This window comes from Trichechus manatus, unplaced genomic scaffold (genome assembly GCF_000243295.1).
Source record: "Trichechus manatus latirostris isolate Lorelei unplaced genomic scaffold, TriManLat1.0 scaffold00101, whole genome shotgun sequence".
NCBI lineage: Eukaryota > Metazoa > Chordata > Mammalia > Sirenia > Trichechidae > Trichechus > Trichechus manatus.
Genome location: NW_004444037.1, coordinates 10,379,131 through 10,402,751, shown reverse-complemented (window position 1 = coordinate 10,402,751; position 23,621 = coordinate 10,379,131). Strand labels below are relative to the sequence as shown.

Below are 23,621 nucleotides of genomic sequence, written 5' to 3'. Positions count from 1 at the left end.
GAAGGATTCTCTGAAAAACTGGACACAGCATTCACACACGGCCACGCAGACTTTTACTCTAACCTCTCAATCCTCAGAAATACAGTTTTGGAACTAACTTTTATCACAATTTCACACAGCAAAACTATCGGGTACTTAATAATACTAACAAGCTGGTGAATTTTGGCCTGTGGCTGCGACAAGAACTGAATTCATAACCTGTAAAAAACCAATGCATTGTTTCCTCTCATTCTCTCGGAGTCATGCCAAAATTAATGTTTGCAGCATCTTTAATTTCCAAACCTTCAGCTAAAATGTATGTCCTTGGACAATTATCACCAGTAAGTCCTGACTCGCTCCTTTCTGATAGCAGTCCTGAATTCCCTTGCAGAGTTTGGCTTCCATCAGTAAACTCCTTAAAAAAGACTGCAGACTACAAGTGCCCACATAGAAGTTGTCAGACTCTTGTACAGGAGTTAGCTTTTATAGTGGATTGTTTTTAGAGATTTCTTACGTGAGGAAAGCTTTACGAATTGCGGTTACAGCTTCCTAGGACTGTTCAGCCAGACGCTGCTCTGAGGAGCTCGCAACTGGGCACACAGGCTCAGTCCTGGGAATAGGGAGCCCTGCAGAAAGTGCCTACGCCGCCATCCATCGGCCCCGAGCGGGTGGCGCCCGAAGAGGGGCGCTGTCTGCTGCAGCCCGGGAACTGAGTTCCAGCAGGCGCAGTCCATAGTCCTTGCCCGCAGTCCATGCCCCCACAGAGCCGTCACCGGTCCCAGACTCGGCGCAGCAGTAACCTCCGCGGCAGCGAGCGGGCTCTGGGACCGGACTGGCACCGACAGGTCAGCCACCAATCACACCCGGTTCCTGCGGGCTCACAGTGGTGGGGACCGCCTATGGTGCTCTTCCTTCCCTCTCCCGAACACAGGGTAACGCTGTCCCTTTCAGGGAGTGGATCGGTGCCTGTAAACCCCGAGCAGCTCGGAGCCTGCGCCTCCCAGCGGCCGGCGCTCTACAGACACCTTGGGTGCCCAAGAGGGTACGCGCGGGAGGGAAAGTTTGCGCGGAGGGGACGCAGGAGTTCCCAGTACTCAGCAAGTGGGCCGGTTCTGGAATGCCAACGCTCCGAATCTGCCAACGATCCCCGGACAACAACATGCTGTGGGGAGACCGAGCCCGAGTCTTGGCTCCAAGAGGTACCGCGACAGGCGCAAGCAGCTGGGAAAGGGGCTTACGTCTGGGGCCGGCAAGGCTGCTGCGCAATCCTTCCAGCTGCGGGGTGTCTGCGACGCTGGCGCAGAGCAGAAGCCGGGGATCCCCGAGAGGCTGCTTCCGACGGCTCCGCCTGCAATCTCCCGCAGCACCCGTGCACTCTCAGGTCCACTTGAAGCTTGGAGGGCGCCGGGCGGAGGAGGGACTCTGCAGGAGAGCTGACAGCGTCCCTGGCAAGAAGAGCGGGGTCTCCGGGCCGACCCGACTCGAGCGCTGAAAGAAACCCTGCCCATGACCCCGGGAGGGTTCTGGAAGCTGGGCATCCCGGGTGGAGGACCGTGCGCCCTGGGACTGGTTGCAGGGTCCTGAGCTCGGGACTGGGAAAGTCGGAGCTCACCGACGGCCAGGGAAGGAGGTGGCATCCGGGGGGAGGAGGAGGCAGGGGCTGGGAAGGATTGACCCTGAATTTATCTGGACTAAGACACCATCCGACCTGCTTGCAGGCGGAGCACAATTCCTGGACCTTACCCGCTCTGGAGACCCGGCGGAGAGGCGGTAGGGCTCTTCCGGAGCAAGGGCAGGGGACTGTTTCGTGGAGAACATGTCTTGCTTATTCCTCTGTCTACTCTTAATCTTGGTCACCTTTCTCTCCTCTGTGTGCCCCTGGAAGCGGCACTACGGATCCACTGCTTATTCAGAAAGAGACAAATTAAACTTCAAGGGGCAGGGGCCCCATGTTTTGTCTACTCGACAGATTTTCCCCGCAGACTACCTCTCCCCCCTCCGCCCACACCCTCCCCTCGGTTCTGGGTCCCACCCATAATAACAGATCCTCCACATCTTCACCTCTTTGCATTCAAAAAAGTTACTCTCCAGAGGCTGATATAAAGCCAAGCGGACTGCTGGTTTACCCCTAAATTTACACCCCTTGAAAGCAGCACGAACAGAACGGGACGTGTAAGTGGGCTGTGGGGAGATAGAGCGGTTGGGAGCAAAGGAGTTACTCTTCAGCTGTCTAGATTCACCTTATCACAACAACCTAGACCGTTTTCTTTTAGCCAGAGCGTAGCTGAGCCAAAATTAAAATAACTGCAGGCTCTGGCAATTAAAGGTCACGTTTGTTATATCAAAAAAGATGTAACGTTTCAAAGGTGAGCATTATTTGCGTTAGGCAAATGGAAACGTGCCTTCTGTTTTACGTTTAGTGAAGAAACTGCTTTTTTTGTAAGACTGCCTGGATCTTTGCCGGGACTTCAAGGACGCGGGAGAACCCAGAGCCTGCTTCCATAACCCTAGTTGGTGATTTGTGCGGCAGGAGGGCATCCACAGGCTGAACTTCAGAGGGGAACAAATCTCTGCCTTCCTGTTATTCACTAATAGCCCCTCTTCCTAAGACAGCGTCAACGGGCGGACACTGGAGATACTCATGTACCCTTTGTAGCCGACGACATTTGTCAAATACTTGGTAAAAAAATAAAATAATAAAAACTACATTGACTTTTTGTTAGATATGACTTTTCATCCAACTTCAGGCAAGATTTTAATGGAAATTTCCAAAATTACTTATGAGGTTATCAAATAAATCCGTCTCTATTACTCTGGAGGAGGCCACACATAGTCAACAAAATACATTACCATTCCTTGAATATTACTGCTGGGAAAAAAATGGTATATACATTTGTAAAAATGGGGGGAAAATCAGTATTTTGTTTCTGAAATGAGATCTGAAGGTAGAAAACACTGGATATGTATAGTAGGATGACTGAAATATTGACTCTGTGTTATTCTAACATTAGATTTAGACTCCAATATCTGAGTTTATCATAACAGCAAAAATTAAGCTGTTAGTATGTGGCAGGTTTTGTGCTAAGCTCTTTACATGAATTCATTCTACCAGCTACTTAATGAGGTAGGTAATAACCAGGATGGTCCTTAGAAGCAAGGGTAGTGAGACTTTGCCTCGCTTACTTGGGACACGCTACCAGAAGGAACCAGCCCCTGGAGAAAGACATCATTCTTGGTTGAGGGTCAGCGAAAAAGAGGAAGACCCCCAAGAGATGGATTGACACAGTGGCTGCAACAATGGGCTCAAACATAGCAACAATTGTGAGGATGGCGCAGGACTGGGCAATGTTTCATTCCATTGTACATAGGGTCACTATGAGTTGGAATCAAGTCTATGGCACCTAACAACTATTATTATCATCTTTATTTTAGAGATGTGACATGTTTAGAGTTGAGGTAACCAGCCTAACGTTACACAGCTAGCAAGGGGCTGAGCTGGGATCTCCTGAAGGTGATTTCAGGACTGTGCTCTTCTTACTGAGATCCTGCCTCATCACACATCATCACGGCAGGGACATCAGCCTGGGAATCAAGAGCCTAGTAGGTTTATCTGCCAGCTAGCTCTGCCTTGAGCAAATCACGTAGTCTTTCTGACAGAGGTTAATCCAGTCTATAAAATTAGGGTGGGATTCAATGGCCAAGGTTTCTACAGGCATTCTGAAGCCAAGTATGATTTTCTATTTCACCTCCCTCCTTTCTCTTTCACTTTCTGCCCTCTGGTGGAGGTATTACGGGAACTATGAAATTAAAGTAGCTAAATCAACGGGTTTGAAATAACCAGGGTATTATCAGTCTCCCTCTCTCTTCCCCTACTATACTGTGCTCCTCTGAGAAATAAAGCTGACTGCATTGATGGTATAAACTAAGCAATCCTTAAAGTTCCTTTTAGCAAGAAAATCCAACGAGTTCTAGTTACCAGCATCACCAGAGGGAATACTTGAAGTTATTTCTTTGCATGCTTTTCCACAGACTAGCATACCTTTACAGAGTAATGGTATATCAACGAGAGGCTAGACATCTTTATACTCCTTGTAACAAACTTTTGTTTTGTAGGGAGTCATAAAAATATTAGAATTCTCACAACATATTCAAACCAATTTGAACATGCAGAGAGCTCACAGTAATCTTCAATGACCTGGGGCAATATTCACATTATTCCATTTAAAAAAAAAAAAAAAAAAACTTGCCACATTTACTTGTCAACTTATTTTAAAGTGACAACCATCATCCAGTTTCCTAAAATAATTTTGCAAAAAGAAGCATTCCTAGCCTTTTGAATTTTTTATTGTCTAGCATTTGACACATATATCCAACTAATTAGACAATCTGAAAAACAAACCAGAAACAACATACAAATCTTGAAGACATTTATGGAAAAATTAACTTAAAGGTAGTGAATTTACCTCTAGAATGGTGGAAAGGGTGATTTTACAGGATGAATTTAAATTCTGGCCACACATCATATTACATATTACATCATATTACACAGTAGTAGTACAACAAATGAAGACAATTTGAGAACCAGTAAAAAACATCTTAGAGGAGTAGCCAGCATCCCAGTATGATAGGCAAGCAGTGGTTAAAACAGATACACTACCCCAGGGCTTGGTGGCATTGGTAGTTCAGTGGTATAATTCTCACCTTCCATAAGGAGAGACCCAGTTTTGAGTTGCAGCCAATGCACCTCATGCACGGCCACCACCCCCATCTGTTGATGGAGGCTTGAGTATTGCTATGATGATGAACAGGTTTCAGCAGAGCTTCTACTTCTGACAATCAGCCAATGAAAATCCTATGGATCACAATGGCCCGATGGGTGGCATTTAGTTCCTTTGTGCATGGGGCAGTGAGTCCGAGATCATCATGGCAATGAGTCGGGGACCAATTCAACAACAGCTAATAATAACACTATGGGTTATCTATTTAGCTATTCATTCAACTAATACTCATTTAGAGTTCCTGTCCTTACAGAATTTTCAGTTTTGTAGGATAAATTCATTTAAAAAACACAAATATTAAACTATTTTAATAATGTGGGACTTGCTTTAGGAGTTAGAACGTGGTACTTTTAGCTGAGATCAAAAGGTACAAAACTTTTAAAATAACCAAAAAAAAAAAAAAAATTAAAACTGGAAATTTACCTGTTGCAGAGATGGAATAGTTTATGTAGAATAGATGAAAAGGAGAAAAAAATATATCCATACCTACCATATTCCAGCCCACTGAAAAATTCAGCATATGAACAAGTAGCATGTCATTGTATTAAGTACTTGTTTATTGTTGTATTCTTCACTAGAATGAAAGCTCAATGAGGGTAGCGATGCAGTTTTGTTTACTGCTCTATCCCCAGAGCAGGAAACCATGCCTAGCCATACAGTAGGGCTCAATAAATACTTGATGAATGAATGAATTCACAGTGTAATTCTAGGCTATACTCCTTTAGCATTTTTTCATCAGTTTTAGTAACTGTGCTACAGAAGGTAAGGGAGGTCAGTGTGTGGCTGTAGACTGCTTGGGTTCCAATTCCGGTTCTGCCTCTTCCTACTTGAGAGACCTTAGGCAAGTTAATTTCTATAAGCCTCAGTTTCCTCTTCTGTAAATGGTGACAATAAGAGAAATGATAGTAAGTGCCCCATTAGTGTGAGCTGTTATTATGTGCCTGTGACAATTTTAAAGTCCTTTACGTATTATTTATTTAATCTCCATAGCAGCCTTATGAGGAGGGTTTATTATCATTCTCATTTTACAACAGAGGAAACTAGGTTTGTTTCAAGAATTAAAAACTAAGATTTATATGTCACTTTGTGAAGTGCCTGGCACATAGTGAAAATCTTAGCTATAATAATATAATGTGACTTAATCCCACAACTAAGATTTCTCTTAGAATAGATTGACACATACACACAAATTTTGTGAACTGAGTATCTCACTTTTTGCTCATGTGGTCACTGTCACTGAGGGGGCATTATCCTGGGAAGACTAGGCAGGATGCTGGCCAAAGGTAGCATGTAGGCCATCAAATGACATTGTGGGACCCCTGAGGTGGGGAGGACCTAGCACCATGGTGGTGTGGAGTGCTAAGAATAAATTCTTTTGAAATTTTGTATGGAACCAGCCATTGTTCCTGTCATGGACTGAATTATGTCCCCCCCCAAAAATGTGTGTATCAGTTCGGCTAGGTCGTGATTTCTGGTATTCTGCGATTTTCCTATATGTTGTAAATCTTGCCTCTATGATGTTAATGAGGGAGGATGGGCAGCAGTTGTGTTAGTGAGGCAGGACTTGATCTGCAAGACTGGATTGTGTCTTGAGGCAATCTCTTGAGATATAAAAGAGCAAAGCAAGCAGAGAGAGAGGAGGACCTCATACCACCAAGAAAGCAGGGCCAGGAACAGAGCGCATCCTTTAGACCTGGGGTCCCTGCGCAGAGAAGCTCCTAGTTTCAGGGGAAGATTGATGAGAAGGCCGATAGAGAAAGCCTTCCCCTGGAACTGACACCCTGAATTTGGACTTTTAGCATACTTTACTATGAAGAAATAAATCTCTTTGTTAAAGCCACCCACTTTATAGCAGCACTAGATGACTACGACAGAATTTGGTACAGAGTGGCGTGCTGCTCTAACAGATACCTAAAACGTGGAAGCGGCTTTGAAACTGTGAATGGATAGAGGACCAGTGGCAGCAGCAGAACCAGAAGACCAGCACCTTGGAGCCGACCCATGGAGCGAGAGAGCTGAGTGCCTTTGTGCAGGAGGCTTCCTGGCAGAGTGGGGTGCCTCTGGGCACTTATCGGTGGAGCTAGGCTTGCCAATGCACAGAGCAAGAGGGCTTCCTGCTGCAGAGGCAGGTACCTCCAGGCACTTATCAGTGGAAGCTACCGAGCTTTGGAACACTTGCCCCAGCAGGGCAGATGCGGGCGTGAGGCCCGAGGGCTGAGAGGCCACAGGAAGCAGAAGCTGAAGAGACAAGAACACAAGAAGCCAAGCTGCCTCAGTCTCAAAAGGTACGGCCATGACCTCGAGGACTTCAAAGGGTGGAGCCACGGTCTCTGGTTTCCAAGGGTGAAGTCGCCACCCAGATGGACTAGGAGAATGGTACGCCTAAAGCCAATGGAGCAGAGTTGCTGGCCCAGTGGGCCTTGAAGGTGAAGCTGAAGCCCAGGGCCAAGGCACCTCCACTCAAAATCTGGAGAGCGTGGCCAGTACCTAGAGTCTGGAAGGCAGGGCCATTGTATAAATTGTCTCAAAGAACAGAGGATTATTTTCAAAGCCTTGAGGGTTAATGTAATGTGTTCTGTTGACTTGCTAGTTGCCTGTTATCCCTTCTTTCCCTCCAGTTTCTCCCATTTATAATGGAAATGTCTAGCTTGTGCCTTTTCTGCCATGGTACCTTTGGAAGCAGATAACTTGTATTCTAGATTTCACAGATGAATTTTTGGATTTTGGACTTGGAGTTAGGACTTTTGCTGATATGATAGGGTGAATATGTTTTGCATGCTGCAAGGATGTGATTTTTGGGGGGGCCAAAGGGTGGAATGTCATAGATTGAATTATGTCCGCCCAAAAATGTATCCATTTGCCTGGGCCAAGATCCCCGGTATTGTGTGATTTTCCTATATGTTGTAAATCCTGCCTCTATGAGGTTAATGAGGATGGGCAGCAGTTGTGTTAGTGAGACAGGACTCAATCTACAAGACTGGACTGTGTCCTGAGGCAATCTCTTGATATATAAAAGAGTGAAGCAAGCAGAGAGACAGGGGACCTCAAACCACCAAAAAAGCAGTGCCAGGAGCAAAGCACGTCCTTTGGACCCGGGGTCCCTGCAAGGAGAAGCTCCTAGTCCAAGGAAAGATTGATGAGAAGGCCCATAGACAGAGAAAGCCTCTCCCTGGAGCTAACGCCCTGAATTTCAACTTTTAGCCTACTTTACCGTGAAGAAATAAATTTCTCTTTGTTAAAAGCCATCCACTTGTGGTATTTCTGTTATAGCAGCACTAGATGACTAAGACAGTTGCCAATGACTTTTAAGGTGTATTAGAGGATTAATGTCTCAGAAATATTATGTACAGCAAACAAGGTATGTAAACACAAGCTACTAGATTTCAGGCTTGTTTAATGGACCAAGATTCTGAAACACATGATACTAGCTCCCTAGGTAGAAACTTGGTCACTCATATTCCTTAAGACTCATTTTAGTTAGAGCAAATTAAAGTAATGGCTTGAACATCACAGATCTGATTTAGAGCTTCTGATACACAAACCCAGTAACTCTATAATTGGGAAAGGTAAAAAAAAAAAAACCATTAAGAGAGGAATAACTGCCCTTTAATTCTAGAAACCAATTAAGACTTGACTAATGTACATGACATTAAAATAAAAACTGAGTTAAATGTAGCAAAATTGAAATAATCCTTTGTACTTCCATTTAAAACACACTTCTACCACTTCCTATTGTCTATCAATGACTATGTTCTACATCAACTATTAAGAGTTTTATACTTGATACTAATGCCTAACTTAAAATTAAAGGTTTCTGAATATATCAAATAATAAATGTTCTAGATTACAAACGTAGTATGAAAAATTTAATTAAAAAAACATACAAAAATTAAATAGAACTATTTAAAATGACTTACAATTCAAACAGATTTGTCTTACTGATATTTCCCTATTAGTTTGTTTTTGTAAGAACTGATTATGTCCAGCTGAAATCTATTTATCTCATCGGATGGTGGTAAGGAGAAATAAAGTGCATAAAGCTCATAAGACCTGTGCTCAGCACATATTGCTCATAAATATCAGTTTCCTTTTATTATGATTTTGAAAAGACTTAAGTTTTACAAAACATGCCAACTTCAGTTAAAAGTTTCTTACACAAGAAATAGCCATGTGTGAGGAATCCAGTCTGGCATTTGTTAAAAACAATTATATTTTCCTCTGAGGAACACATTACATGAAAATCTATATCAATGACTGATAAAATTCCTCACTAATAAATCAACTTCTGGAATCTGTTTTACAATTTAAGAGGTCTTTTAGAGAATCACTTTTTTAAGAAAGTACAAACTTACATGATAAAGAAAAATTTCCTTTAATAAGTACATAAAACATTGAGAAATATTCCTTTCTGCATAAATGGCTCAGTTTCATCTGAATTTTACAGAAAAGAAAAAAACAAGTTGGTTTGAAATATTAAATGAAACAACTATGTTAACACAAGGAAGCACAGTGAACAACGTGTTATTCTGCCACTAGCTAAGCCTAATAAATATATATTTTTTTAAGTTTAAGTCATGCTTTCTACTTTAAACACTGTTATACTGCCCTTTCTAGTATACTAATTAAGATAAAGCTTAACATTCTGTCCTTCTAACAACAGCTGGAAGAGACTAGAGACGAATGTGAATTATGCCTTGTTCTACAATATACACTTTCTCGTATTCCAAATGTAACAATTTGTCTAAATCTAATCTGAGGTATATTAAAAGATCAAAAGTTTTAATCTGCATCACGAGCAATGGACCATGCAAACACTACAAGCACAACTCCACACACTGGAAGGAGATAATATTTATATTTTTGCCACAGTGACAACTCAACTGCTACTTCATCTCTTTTCCTGTTCTTCTTTCGACGACCTTTCAGTCTGTTTTCAAAAGCCTCCAGTTCGGCCTAAATCAAAACAGTATCATTTTAATTAAATTCAATACATACATCAATTTGAAATTTTTCATTTAAATAAAAATAAATTTAGAAAATATTTTAATAGTAATGGTTCATAATAAATATATTAATTTGATTTTAAAAAACTCACTCCACTGCTGACTATATTCAACAAATTCAGAGTTTAGGAAAGCAGAAATGGAACTGAAGAGTAAATAGTAAATAGAAGAGATAATTTCAGACCGTAGGCCTGATTTTGATTCTAAATATAGAAACATCTGATTAAATCAAATTGTCCTAAAATACAGACCTTGGTTTTCTATTTCATTTACTGGGGCTCTACAACATGCAGCTCTTATCAAGTGCTAAGAGATGCCCAGACAGAACAAAAATACCTACAGCTCTATCACTAATGCTAGTAATAAACATTAGTGGCTTACAGGGAAGATATTCAACTGAGTACAGAGGAAAAAGTTGCCAGAACTTGATTCTTCTCTTTATCAAATAACATTTAAAAACATATATTTCAGGGGAAAAATATGCTTCAAGCATTAAATCAAAACGACTACTTTAAAAAATAGAATTAAAAACTGCTCTGAAAAAGAATAACCCAGAAAAAAAAACGCCATTGCTGTCAAGTCAATTCCGACTCATAGCGACCCTATGCCCATAGGGTTTCCAAGCAACAGCTAGTGGATTTGAACTGACGACATTTTGGTTAGTAGCTAAGCTCTTAACCACTGCACCTAAAGAACAAGTGGATTATATTCATTATAAAATGTGGATTTTTATTCTAACGCTTAAAAACCAAACCAAACCCACTGCCGTCGAGTCAATTCCGATTATTAGTGACCCTATAGGACAAAAGCAGAACTGTTTCATTGGGTTTCCAAGGCTGCAAAGCTTTACGGAAGCAGACTGCCACATTTTTCTCCCAAGGAGTCGGCTGGTGGGTTTGAACTGTGGACCTTGTGGTTAGCCACCAAGCACTTTAACCACTATGTCACCAGGGCTCCTTTTCTATTGCTTAGAACTTATTAAATTTTTCTTATTTTTAGGTATACTAGTATAACATAATTATTAACTAAAATATATGTGTAATACCCACACAATACTCTAAATATTTATTTAATAGAAGGAAATGTAAATTTCAGTTAACATATCCATTATTGTGATATAAACTACATTTGAAGACACAATCATACATTCAATACAAATGGCTTTTAAAAAAGATTTCATTGTTGGACTTTAAGTCAAAGTTTACAATTCAAGTTAGTCTCCCATACAAAAATGTATACATACATTGTTATGTGACCTTTAATTGTTCTCCCTATACTGTGACAGCACGTTCCTCCTTTCCACCCCTGATTTCTCGTGTCCATTCTACCAGCTCCTGACCCTCTCTGCCTTCTCATCTCACCTGCGGACAGTAGCTGCCCATTTAGTCTCATGTATCTACTTGAACTAAGAAGCACTCTCTTCACCAGTATCATTTTATGTCCCATAGTCCAGTCTAATCTTTGTCTGAAGACTTGGCCTGGGGAATGGTTTCAGTGCTGGGTTGACAAAGAGTCCGGGGGCCATGCTTTCTGGGGTTCCTCCAGTCTCAGGCAGACCATTTAGTCTTTTTACTAGAATTAGAGTTCTGCAGCCCACTTTCCTCCTGCTCCATCAGGGACTCTCTGTGTGTTCCCTGTCAGGGCAGTCATTGGTGGTAGCCAGGCACCATCTAGTTCTTCTGGTTTCAGGCTGATGCCGTCTCCAGTTTATGTGGCCCTTCCCGTCTCTTGGGCTAATACTCTCCTTGTGACTTTGGTGTTCTTCATTCTCCTTTACTCCAAGTGGGTTGGGACCAACTGAGGCATCTTAGATGGCCGCTCACTAGCTTTTAAGACCCCAGGCACCACTCACCAGGTGGGATGCAGAACATTTTCTTAATAAACTTTGTTACACCAACTGACCTAGATGTCCCCTGAAAGCATGGTCCCCAGACCTCTGCCCCTGCTACTCTGTCCCTCTAAGTGTTTGGTTGTATTCAGGAAACTTCTTAGCTTTGGTTTAGTCTCACTGTGCTGACTTCCCCATGTAGTGTGTGCTGTCCTTCCCTTCACCTAAGATAATTCTTGTCTATTATCTAGTTAGGGAATAACCCTTACCCTCCCTCCCTCACCACCCTTATAACCATCAAAGCATGTTTTCTTCTGTGTTTAAATCTTTTCGTGAGTTCTTATAATAGTGGTCTTATACAGTATTTGTCCTTCTGTGACTGACTAAATTCACTCAGCATAATGACCTCCAGCTGCCTCCATGTTATGTTTCACAGATTCATCGTTGTTCTTTATTGTTGCGTAGTATTCCATTGTATGAATATACCATAATTTGTTTATCCATTTGTCCACTGATGGGGACCTAGGTTGTTTCCATCTTTTTGCTATCATGAACAGTGCTGCAATGAACATGGGTGTGTGTATCTATTCGTGTGACGGCTCTTATTTCTCTAGGATATATTCCAAGGAGTGGGATTGCTGGATCATATGGTACTTCTATTTCTAGCTTTTTAAGAAGTGCCCAATCGACTTCCAAAGTGGTTGTACCATTTTACATTCCCACCAACAGTGTATAAGTGTTCCAGTGTCTTCTCCACAACCTCTCCAATATTTATTATTTTGTTTTTTGGATTAATGCTAGCCTTGTTGGGGTGAGATGGTATCTCATTGTAGTTTTGATCTGCATTTCTCTAATGGCTAATGATCATGAGCATTTCTTCACGTGTCTGTTAGCCACCTAACATCTTCTTTGGCAAAGGGTCCGTTCATATCCTGTGCCAATTTTTTAACTGGGTTACTGGTGTTTTTGGTTGTTGAGGTTTTGCAGTATTTTGTAGATTTTTAAGATTAGATGCTGATTGGATCCATCGTAGCCAAAAATTTTTTCCCAGTCTGAAGACTGTCTCTACTCTTTTGGTGAAGTCTTTTGATGAGCCTAAGTGTTTGATTTTTAAGAGCTCCCAGTCATCTAATTTCTCTTCTGATGTTTGTGCATTGTTACTTATGGTTTGCATTCTGTTTATGCCATGTATTAGGGCTCCCAGCATCCCTATTTTTTCTTCCATGATCTTTATCGTTTTCGATTTTATATTCAGGTCTTTGATGATCCATTTTGAGTTAGTTTTTGTGCATGGTGTGAGCTACGAGTCTTGTTTCAGTTTTTTGCAGATGGATATCCAGTTATGTCAGCACCATTTGTTAAAGAAACTGTCTTTTCCCCAATTAACGGACTTTGGGCCTTTGTCAAATATCAGCTGCTCATAGGTAGATAAATCTATGTCTGGATTCTCAATTCTGTTCCATTAGTCTATGTATCTGTTGTTGTACCAGTACCAGGCTGTTCTGACTACCATGGTGGTATAATAGGTTCTAAAATCAGGTAGTGTGAAGCCTCCCACTTTGTTCTTCTTCTTGAGTAATGCTTTACTTCTCTGGGACCTCCTCCCTTTCCATATGAAGTTGGTGATTTGTTTCTCCATCTCATTAAAAAATGCAAAATGGCCTTTTTCCATAAGCCAAAATAACATATTCTCAAGTGGTTTCTGATACAAAGAAAAAGCCCAAAATGTCTTAAAAGCAATCAAGTTTGAGAACGAATGAAACAGTAAAATAACTTACTTAAATGATGATCCACAGTCAACAAGTATACTTTAAATTATGTTTTATATGTTCTGTTTAGAAGGTCAGTAAATAGGAAATATATTTAAGATTTCCATTTATAGTAGTTTCTGGGGAGGGGGGAACACCCTAAACTAATCCTAACAATTTAGTCTCCCAGAATTTCCAGAGAAGCCATGTTTTACCACACAATTGTCTGTTGGTATCCATGGGGACTGGTTCCAGGACCCCTTGAAGATATCAAAATCCGAGGATGCTCAAGTCCCTTATAAAAAATGGTATAGTCTCTGCATATAACCTATGCACATCCTCCTGTATTCTTTAAATCATCTCTAGATTACTTATGGAGCCCTGGTACCTCAATGATTAAGAGCTCAGCTGCTAACCAGAAAGTTGGTAGTTTGAATCCACCAGTTGCTCCTTGGAAACCCAGTTCTACTCTGTCCTACAGGGTCGCTATGAGTCAGAATCAACTTGACACAACAGGTTTGTTTTTTTGGTTCAGATTAGTTATAGTACCTAATATAATGTAAATGTTATGTAAACAGTTGTTTCATCACAATAGAAGATTTGCTTTGGGAGGTAGCCTTTCTCTTCTATGAGTTTCTTAGGCTCTTCCGGGAATGCTGATACTGTGCTGCATCAGCTAACGCTGATTCTTCATGATCTTTAAATTCTGGAGGCTGTAGTGCTTTACACAGCTAGCCAGCCATCCCTTACTAGCCTTAAACTCCTTCCTCTCACTCTCCTCAACTCCCTCACACCTAGCCTTTGAGGGATTGCTCTGACCACTTAATTGCTTTCTGCAAGTCATTTTTTCATAGAAACAAAGGGTGCACGCTCAAAACAAGTGCTGGCAAGGGACTGAGGAGCTGTGGAATGGCGGGAAGCTACGGCAGGGTATGCCTACACATCACTTCATTCTTGTGGATTCAGTGTAGTGCTTGGTGTGCAGTAAATTCAAGTTTTGCTTTTTGGAATTTTTTTTTTTTCATCCGCAGTTAGTTGAATTTGCAGATGCAGAACCCGTGGATACGGAGGGCTGACTATATTAGTTCCGGTAACTTATTTTTAGGATTATCAGTCAAGTCAATTTTACAGAACCATAAATTATGAGAGGTCATCCTGGTTACATGAACTCTTCCTAATATCCTTCCTTAAAGTCATTCATAAAGGTAGCAATTTAGCATGTAACAGACCATGCTTGATAAATATAAAGCATCTCACACTGACAATTACACGTCACTATTAGTAAGTTAAGCCACTGTTTGGAGTGTATGATCAACACAGTATTTGAGAAACAGGGAGTATCAGGAATGTATTTGTTACCCAGGTAATAACAAAGAACAGATAACAACCCTGCATTAAAGAATCTAACAGGGAAATAAAGAATATGTATTATTAAGACAAATGAATTGGCTTGTAAGGAGTCCCTGGCTAACACAAATGGTTAAGCGCTCAACTACTAACCAAAATGTTGGCAGTTCAAACCCACCCAGGAGGCACCTCGAAAGAAAAGCCTAGATATCTGCTTCCAAAAGGTCACAGCCATGAAAACCCTATGGAGCTCAGTTCTACTCTGCAACATATGGGGTTCACATGAGTTGAAATCAACTTGAAGGTAGCTGGTTTGATTTGGGTTTATGGACTAGCAAATAACACATTATTTGTCGCAGATAATCTGCAACTGAGTAAAACAGAACTCAAGTATTTTTAGATGAATGAGGACATGAGCTCCAAGCAATGCCTTGAATTGAATGCTGCTCCCTTCACCTCCCCTACAAAAAAAAGGAGTTCAAATTTTTATGGCTGGAGAATGGATAAAATTGGCGAGGAAGTATACTGGAAAATACAAAGTATCTGAGAATATACGAGATCTCGTGCCTCCTCAAAGTTTCAGTATATCTGGAAGAAGTGAATGGCTGATTTTTGTTTTGAAAGAACTATATATATTATTTTCAGTTCAGATTAGGGTTGACTAGCCCCCCAGTTTGTACTTGGAATATACTGTGCTTGCACAAAAACAGTGATGCCAAGAGATGTAAATCTGGTTGTGTCGTTTAGTTACCTGTTGTCTTCGTTTTTCCTCTTCAAGAGCAGCTTTGGCTTCTGCTTCCTTTATCTGTTTATATACATTTAAAAGTAAATTAACCTTGTAACCATCAAATTTTACATAGAATTTTAACGTCTTCCTACCCAGACTCCCCTAACCATAAGAATGTTTGGAAGCTTTAAACTGGAAATTATTCAAAGAAATGAAAATGTTATAGTGAGAAATGTCACCAAGGCGCTGTCTAATAAATTTAGCAGGAAGAGAAGTATTACACCTTATATAAACATTTCAGCTTAACATCTGTGATAAACAGATGTCAGATCACAATTTAAAGAGTTAAAACACTGTAAAGTGAAATACTTTTAGAACTAGATTTCTTTTTCTTGAGTTACTATATTGAGAATCTGTAGTCAATTAGTAAATACCATCATTTCTCTAGAGTGCAGACTGATCATTTAACTTCAATGTCCTATCTAGAAGGGAGTCCTTAGTGCAAATGAAATCAAGAGTTTATTCATTGAATGGATTGACAGAAGGAAACAGTGAGACTAAATAACCCGAACAGCAAAGAATCACAGAATCTTATTTTTGTATTATTTTAATCTAATTTTCAGAAGGCTTAGCTAATGTTATGATTGACAATTATGTCCCAGAGCATATACACTAAAACTGGTAGAAAGGATGGAAAGCCAGGCAATAAAAAGCATGCTGAAGATTCAAAATAAGCCTATTATAAAAAGCAAAAAGATGAAATTTCAAGTTATGTTTTTAATAAGTAAATAAACATTAATTCCCATGTAACAGGAAAATGCCATTAGCACATTAAAAATGATATTTAACAAGACAATACCTCAGATGCTTTCTGCTTCATTTCCTTGCATGTTGCATCACATTCTATCGAAACCTGATTTTCACGTACTTTATTGCACTGCAAATCCTACAAATAATCCAAATTTCAGATTTAAAAAAGGTTTAATTCCCTCAAAGTCCTAAGCGTACGCCATTAAAAAAGCAAAAATTCCCTAATTTAACGTTATACATGTTATTTAACAGCCATGTTCATTAATATTTAAAGATGACAAGGCTGTAAGCATTAAACGTCTTGGTTCAAATAGTGATTATTTCTTTATTTTCTCTTAACTGCAAAAAAAAAAAATACCGTAAGCTTGGAAGTCATTTGTAAGTATTTACTGTGTGCCACTATCAACTTGCTCCAATTTTCCTTTTATTCTTTATTGAAGTTTCTTTTTACTCTTAAAAACGTCCAGGGAAGAAAATGTCCTAGAGCAATGTTATCCAACAGAACTTTTGAGGGCGATAGGAGTGTTTTCTGTCTACACTATTCAATAGAGCAGCACTGATCATATGTGGTTACTGAGCACTTGAAATGTGGCTAGTGTGACTGGAGAACTGATTTTATAAAAATTATTTAATTAAAATTCAAATTGAAATAGCCACCGGTAGCTGGTTACCATCTCAGGGCAGTTCGAGAGACTCTTCTGGAGAACTACAAATTTTTCTCTCAACTATTAAACTTTTTTTTTTTTTAATAAGTTGAGATGAAAATCATTGTAAAGCTATGTTTGCACTTCCCTGCCTCCTTAATGAAATAAGTGAAAATTAATTTAGTCTTTCTTGATGATTTGACATCAATACTATGATCAGTGTTTGTACTAGTTGTAATAATGAACCTACTGAGTTGAACAGAACAGTGGTCTTCATTTTAAATAGCTTTACACTTTGCTTTGCAGTTCTTTTACTACTGTCAATTGAACTGTATCCCCCAAAAATATGCGTTGTAAATTCTAACTCCTATACCTGTGGATGTGATCCCATTTGGGAATAGGGTTTTCTTTGTTATGTTAACGAGGCCATCAGTGCAGGATGTGTTTTAAGCCATCACTTTTGAGAGCAGATTAGGCACAGATACAAGCAGGGAGCAGAGACAGGAGAAAGGCAGATGCCACGCCACATTAAGATCTCCAAGGAACCAAGAACAGAAGCTGAAAAGAGACAAGGACCTTCCCCCAGAGCCAACAGAGAGAGAAAGCCTTCCTCTAGAACCAGTGCCCTGAATTCAGACTTCCAGCCTTCTAAATTAGGAGAAAATAAATGTGTTTGTTAAAGCCACCCACTTGCAGTATTTTTGTTACAGCAGCACTAAGAAACTAAGACATCTACCTTTTATTCATTCCCTATTTCTTGCTGTCAAATGTCACATTTGTTCTAAGTGTACCTATTTGTATCAGTTTTTCCTTTCTCACCACACTCTCAAATGCCAGTTTTTTTAACTTCAAATCTACCACAATTAAAAAATGACATCATCAAATCCTATGAATGAAGCGCATATACTTTAAGTGAACGCACTTTATGGTATTGCATTTTATTAATTAGAGTGGGTTTTCCCCCACAGTTCATTTTTGATTAAAAATGGTGGGAAACACAATTCTGTCCTCCAAAAATAGTCCAGACAGAGGAAAAATAACATGAACAAACATTAGAGACAGAAATAAGCATTGGGTGTTTGTAGACATTAAGTCTATCAGCCTGGAAGAAGGATCACATCTTTTCTCATTCAAAATGTACTTACAGAGTATCTGATACGTGCTAAGCACTGTACTATGAGCAGGGGACACAAAAAGGAAAAGAGTATAATAGGAAGATAACTTATAATTTGAAAAGTGCTAAGTAATAACAACAATAATAGCTACTATTCATTAAGCATGAGTGACCCTGATGGTGCAAACGGTTAACATGTTCAGCTGTTAACTGAAAGGTTAAAGATTCAAGTCCACTCAGCAGCACCTCGAAAGAAAGGCCTGGCTATCTACTTTCGAAAAATCCACCACTAAAAAGCCTATGGAGCACAGTTCTACTCTGATACAGATGGGGCCGCTGTTAAAGAGTTGACTCGACAGCAACAGGTGGTTATTTATTAAGCATAGTGGTCATTAAGCTAAATGCTATATATGCATTACCTATTTTATCTCTTCCAATAAATCCACAGACAAACTATTTTAAAGATGAGGAAACAAGGTTATAGACACAAATTACAAAGTTATAAACTTAGTATAATGAAAGCCAAAAGGAACACCTAAGTCTTCTGAAGGCAGTCAGGAAAGACCTTCACAAAAGAAGAAATGCTTGCACTGGAGTATAAGCAGGACCCTTAATATCAAAGGGGTAAAAGAAAAAACATTGTATCTTACACAGAAGAAGGAATATATACACTTCTACAGACAAAAGGGGGAATACAGCATATGTTAGGATACTTTAAGTGACAGTTAACGGAGATGAATGCTAGGGAATGAGACTGGACAAGTAGGCAAAGGTCATATCAGAGATTCCCTTATATGCGGAGTCTGAACATACATATACATATATATTTCTTATAGAAATACGTGATAAACTATTGAAGAATTTCAATCAGGGAAGTAGCATGATTAGAGACAAGGAAATCAGTTATGAAGCTGCTGACAAAGTCTAGGAAAGAGCTAGATGTTCTAATGGGTGGCAAGCAGCACTTGGGCAGCCTAAGTTTTGGGCAATGACATGAGACTGGAGAAAACCTTACAAGACATTTTCTCAGATAAGAAATGGCTTGACTAAGTATTGATTTTTATGTAAAGGTGGTCTAATTTAAATACATAAAATTTAGGGATTCAACTCCAGAGAGGTCACAACTATAAATTTAAATTCAGAAGTTACCTACTCAAGAAATTATACTGGGAGCTGTAAAAATAAATGAGAAGCAAAGCACCTATAAAATATCCTAAATAAATATTTGTTGAATGGATAAATGAAAGAGTGAATCCTCTAAAGGAAAGAATTTAAAGAGAAGAAAAAGGAGACTATATACAATTTAGGGAATGCCCACAGGAATATGAAGGAAAAAGAGGAGTTACAATCTAAGTAGGGTAAATCAGAGGTCAAGAAAGGAAACAATTTTAAAGGAGTCAGCACTGTCAACAGGAAAGTCAAGGAAAATGAGAAACAAAGACCATTAGGACACTGACATTTGAGAATTTAGTGGAACTCTTTTCTATCATAAGTTTTGCTGAACAGCACAGAGTTTATTTCCATCAGCCTTCCAATCATTAGTTTTTGCCCTTCTACTCTTTCATTACCACTATTTCATTCTAAAGTTAATTCTGAGTTTGAAAGTTCTCTTATAATGCTGTGCATATGATATCTTGTTAAGGCAACATTTTCAAAGGATAATAGTGATGGCAAAAACCAGTTTCACAAATAGGAGCAACAAAGATTAATCCCAGACCACTTCTTAAACCATAAAACTCACTTTATCACTCATATTGGGTTTTACTTCAAAGAACTCAAATCTAGAGCACATTAGTTCTATCCAAAAAGGGGCAATGAACTTGGTTGCAACACAAGATAAGCTTTATTATTAAATTGCCGAAAACTAAATTGCCAAAGCTGATTTTTAAAATAAGCATTTAAATAAATAGATATGCTAATTTTAACAGTAATAAAAAGATTCTAAGAAATAAGATCTTAAAATTAAAAGGTAAGAAATAAAGCCAAAGAACAACAAAAACATATAGACAAAAAAAAAACTTACACAGAGAAGTATTTTCAATAACTTACAATATTTACCTTTTTTATTCTCTTGCAAGGACATCTAAGTTTTACCTTCTGATTGCAATTAAAAGGACATTCACCAGGATGGCACATCTCTTTGCATCTATGACCACAAGGAAGCTAAAATAAAACCAAAATAAAGCATTTTCATATTGGCCATACTCCCCTTCCTTCCACAACAACTACTATAAGAATGAGTACATCACAGCAGGGTCAATTAATCCTGGCTAATCTGTTGACTTTTTTTCTTTTAAACACAAATTACGTCAATTACACAAAAATGTTAATATTCTCCCCTGCTCTACTTTAAGAGTACATGTCACAGCCACTGTTGCAGCTAGGTACAGCCATGTGACTATGTTTTGGTGAACGAAATGTAAGCATAAGTCATTTCTACCTTAAAGCATTTTAAGAACATACATTTGTGCTCTACCTTTCCCCACGTGCTGGAAACGATGACATCTGCAGCAATAATGGAAAGTATACATCAAAGACAACAGAGCTGCCCACTCACTTAGCTCCCTGGATGAAAACAGAAAGCACAGTAACCTGCCTACCTTCCCTGTACTGTCACATGAGAAAGAAAGAAACTTGCTGGTGCTTAAGCCACTACATTATGGTACCTTGTTACAACTGCTTAACCTTTTACTCTAAAACATTTATTCTTGCCATTACATATTAAAATATATTATTTACATAGCCAAACCAACTCAGTAATTGCCATGATCTCTACGTGTTGTTTTTAACTATAATCCATTTTATGTTCCATTTTAATCCCAATAATAAGAAAAACTCCCCTTAAAGAGTTAAACTTTCAAAACAATATTGTTTGTGAATAAAATACCCATGCCTTCATCACCATAGCAAGCACATACATAGTGTTTACCATACTCTAAGCACTGTCCTAAGACCTTTACATGTTATTAACTCAGTTAATATTCAGAAAACACTCTGAAGTTGGTATTACCATTACCCTCATTTTATGTATGAACAATTTGAGTTCCAGAAACATTAAACAACATGCCCTAGCAAAAAGCAGAAAAGCCTGCATGGAGATGGTAAAACCAAATTCAGAAATAACTTTAAAAGTGACAACCTATGTATGGGCTCAGTTTAAAGATGCTGTTCTTAATGGGACCTCTGTATTTTCATATAGCTAAATTCAAACCTAATTAAACAGTCCAGAAGACACATACAGTATATATCAGAGAAGTAGCAGAACTGGAAGGAGATGCCTAAGCCATTCTCATACTTCATTCTTCCATTCACATTCAATAAACACTGACCAACTGCCCACTATGTACAATGAGGAAACCATGCACTGGATACAACGACAAATAAGACATACTCCCTGCCCACAAGAAATATACAGGATGAGGAGGAAGAAGGAAGGAAACAGAAAATAAACAAGAATTAATCAGAATTCCATATCTTAACTCTGAGTACAAAATATCTACTCAAGATTTAAAGTGAGATATGTCTTAGCTGATACTAAGCATAACTTGAGTCATGAACCAATATCACCATTGCATAAGAGCTTACTAGAATGTAAATTCTTGGGCCCTACTCCAGATCTAAAAAATGAGAAACTCTGGTGGAGGTGGAGCCCAGCATTGTATTTGAGCAAGCCCTTGAAGTGATTCTGATGCACATGTCAAGAAGCCATAGACTAGAAAGAATTACTATACACGATGAAATTCACTTGTCTACTTTTAGATCATTCCAAACTATACAACAGTCGTTTGGATTCTTCCCAGGCTAAGTACATATTTTTCAGGAAAGCCCAAGGAGACTTCCAGAATTGCCTTGTTGTTAATTGTTTGGTGCCACAGAGTCAGTTACGACTTATAGCGACCTATGTACAACAGAAGGAAAACCATCTCGTTATTGTAACAACTGTGTCAATCTATCTTGTTGAAGGTCTTCCTCTTTTTCACTGACCTTCTACTTTACTAAGCATGATGTCCTTCTCAAGGGCCTCGTCCCTCCTGATAACACGTCCAAAGAATGTGAGCCAAAGTCTCACCACCTTCTCTTCTAAGGAGCATTCTAGCTGTATTTCTTTCAAAGTAGATTTGTTCATTCTTCTGGCATGCCATAGCATATTCAATATTCTTCACCAACACCATAATTCAAAGGTGTTTCTTTGGTCTTGGTTCCTTCGGTCTTCCTTATTCATTGCCCAGCTTTCCCATGCATATGAGGTAATTAAAAATACCAAGTCTTGAGTTAAGTGCACCTTAGTTCTCAAAGTGACATCTTTGCTTTTAAACACCTGAAAGAGGTCTTTTGCAGTAGATTTGCCCAATGCAAAATGTCATTTAACTTCTTGACTGTTGCTTCCATGGGCATTAATTACAGATTCAAGTAAAATGAAATCCTTGACAATGTCAATATTTTCTCTGTTTATCATGATGTGGCTTACTGGCACAGCTGTGAGGATTTTTGTTTTCTTTATGTTGAAATGTAATCCATACTGAAGGTTGTAGTCTGACTTTCATCAGTAAGTGCTTCAAGTCCTCTTCACTTTCAGCAAGCAAGGTTGTGTCATCTGCATATTGCAGGTTACTAATGAGTCTTTGTCCAACCCTGATGCCGAGTTTTTCTTCATAGTCCAGCTTCTAGGATTATTTGCTCAGCATACAGATTGAATAGGTATGGTGAAAGGATACAACCCTAACGCCTTTCCTAATTTTAAACCACGCAGTATCCCCTTGTTCTGTTCAAATGACTGCCTCTTGGTTTATGTGCAAGTTCTGCGAGAGCACAATAAAGTGTTCTGGAATTCCTATTCTTCACAATGTTATCCATAATTTGTTATGATCCACACAGCTGAATGCCTTTACACAGTCAATGAAATACAGGTAAACATCTTTCTGGTATTCTCTGCTCTCAGCCAAGATCCGTATGACATCCCTCTTTCCATGTCCTCGTCTGAATTCGGCTTGAATTTCTGGCAGTTCCCTGTCCGTGAACTGCTGCAATCATTTTTGAATTATCTTCAGCAAAATTTTACTTGTGTCTGATATTAATGATATTGTTTGATAACTTCCACATTGTGTTGGATCACTTTTTTTTGGAATGGGCACAAATAGGGATCTCTTCCAGTCAGTTGGCCAGGTAGCTGTCTTCCAAATTTCTTGGCACAGACGAGTAAGCACTTCCAGTATTACATCCTTTTGTTAAAACATCTCAATTATATTCTGTCAAATCCTGGAGTTTTGTTTTATGCCAATGCCTTCAGTGTAGCTTGGACTTCTTCCTTCAATACCATTGGTTCTTAATCGTATGCTACCTCCTGAAATGGTTAAATGTCGACCAATTCTTTTTGATACAGCGACTCTGTGTATTCTTTCCATCTTATTTTGATGCTTCCTGTGTCATTCAATATTTTGCCCATAGAATCCTTCAATATTGTAACTCGAGGCTTGGATTTTTTCTTCAGTTATTTCAGCCTGAGAAATGCCGAATGTGTTCTACCCTTTTGATTTTCTAATTCCAGGTCTTCGCACATTTCATTATGATATTTTACTATGTCTTCTTGAGCTGCCCTTTGAAATCTTCAGTTCAGCTCTTTTACTTCATTATTTTTCCACTTGC

General features: G+C 39.3%; 1 protein-coding gene across 2 annotated transcripts in view; it reads right to left on the bottom strand.

Moving 5' to 3' along the window:
* Nucleotides 1-7,970: 7,970 nt before the first annotated feature.
* NFXL1 (nuclear transcription factor, X-box binding like 1) overlaps nucleotides 7,971-23,621 on the bottom strand; it is a 69,942-nt gene continuing 54,291 nt past the window's right edge. For both annotated transcript variants that reach the window (XM_004382932.2, XM_023737382.1), the window contains exons 20-23: nucleotides 20,037-20,141; nucleotides 16,270-16,356; nucleotides 15,435-15,488; nucleotides 7,971-9,710 (exon numbers count right to left, since the gene is read on the bottom strand). In XM_004382932.2, the coding sequence (XP_004382989.1) occupies nucleotides 9,537-9,710; nucleotides 15,435-15,488; nucleotides 16,270-16,356; nucleotides 20,037-20,141 (420 nt within the window). In that variant the 3' untranslated portion in view covers nucleotides 7,971-9,536. The remainder of the gene's footprint in view (nucleotides 9,711-15,434; nucleotides 15,489-16,269; nucleotides 16,357-20,036; nucleotides 20,142-23,621) is intronic.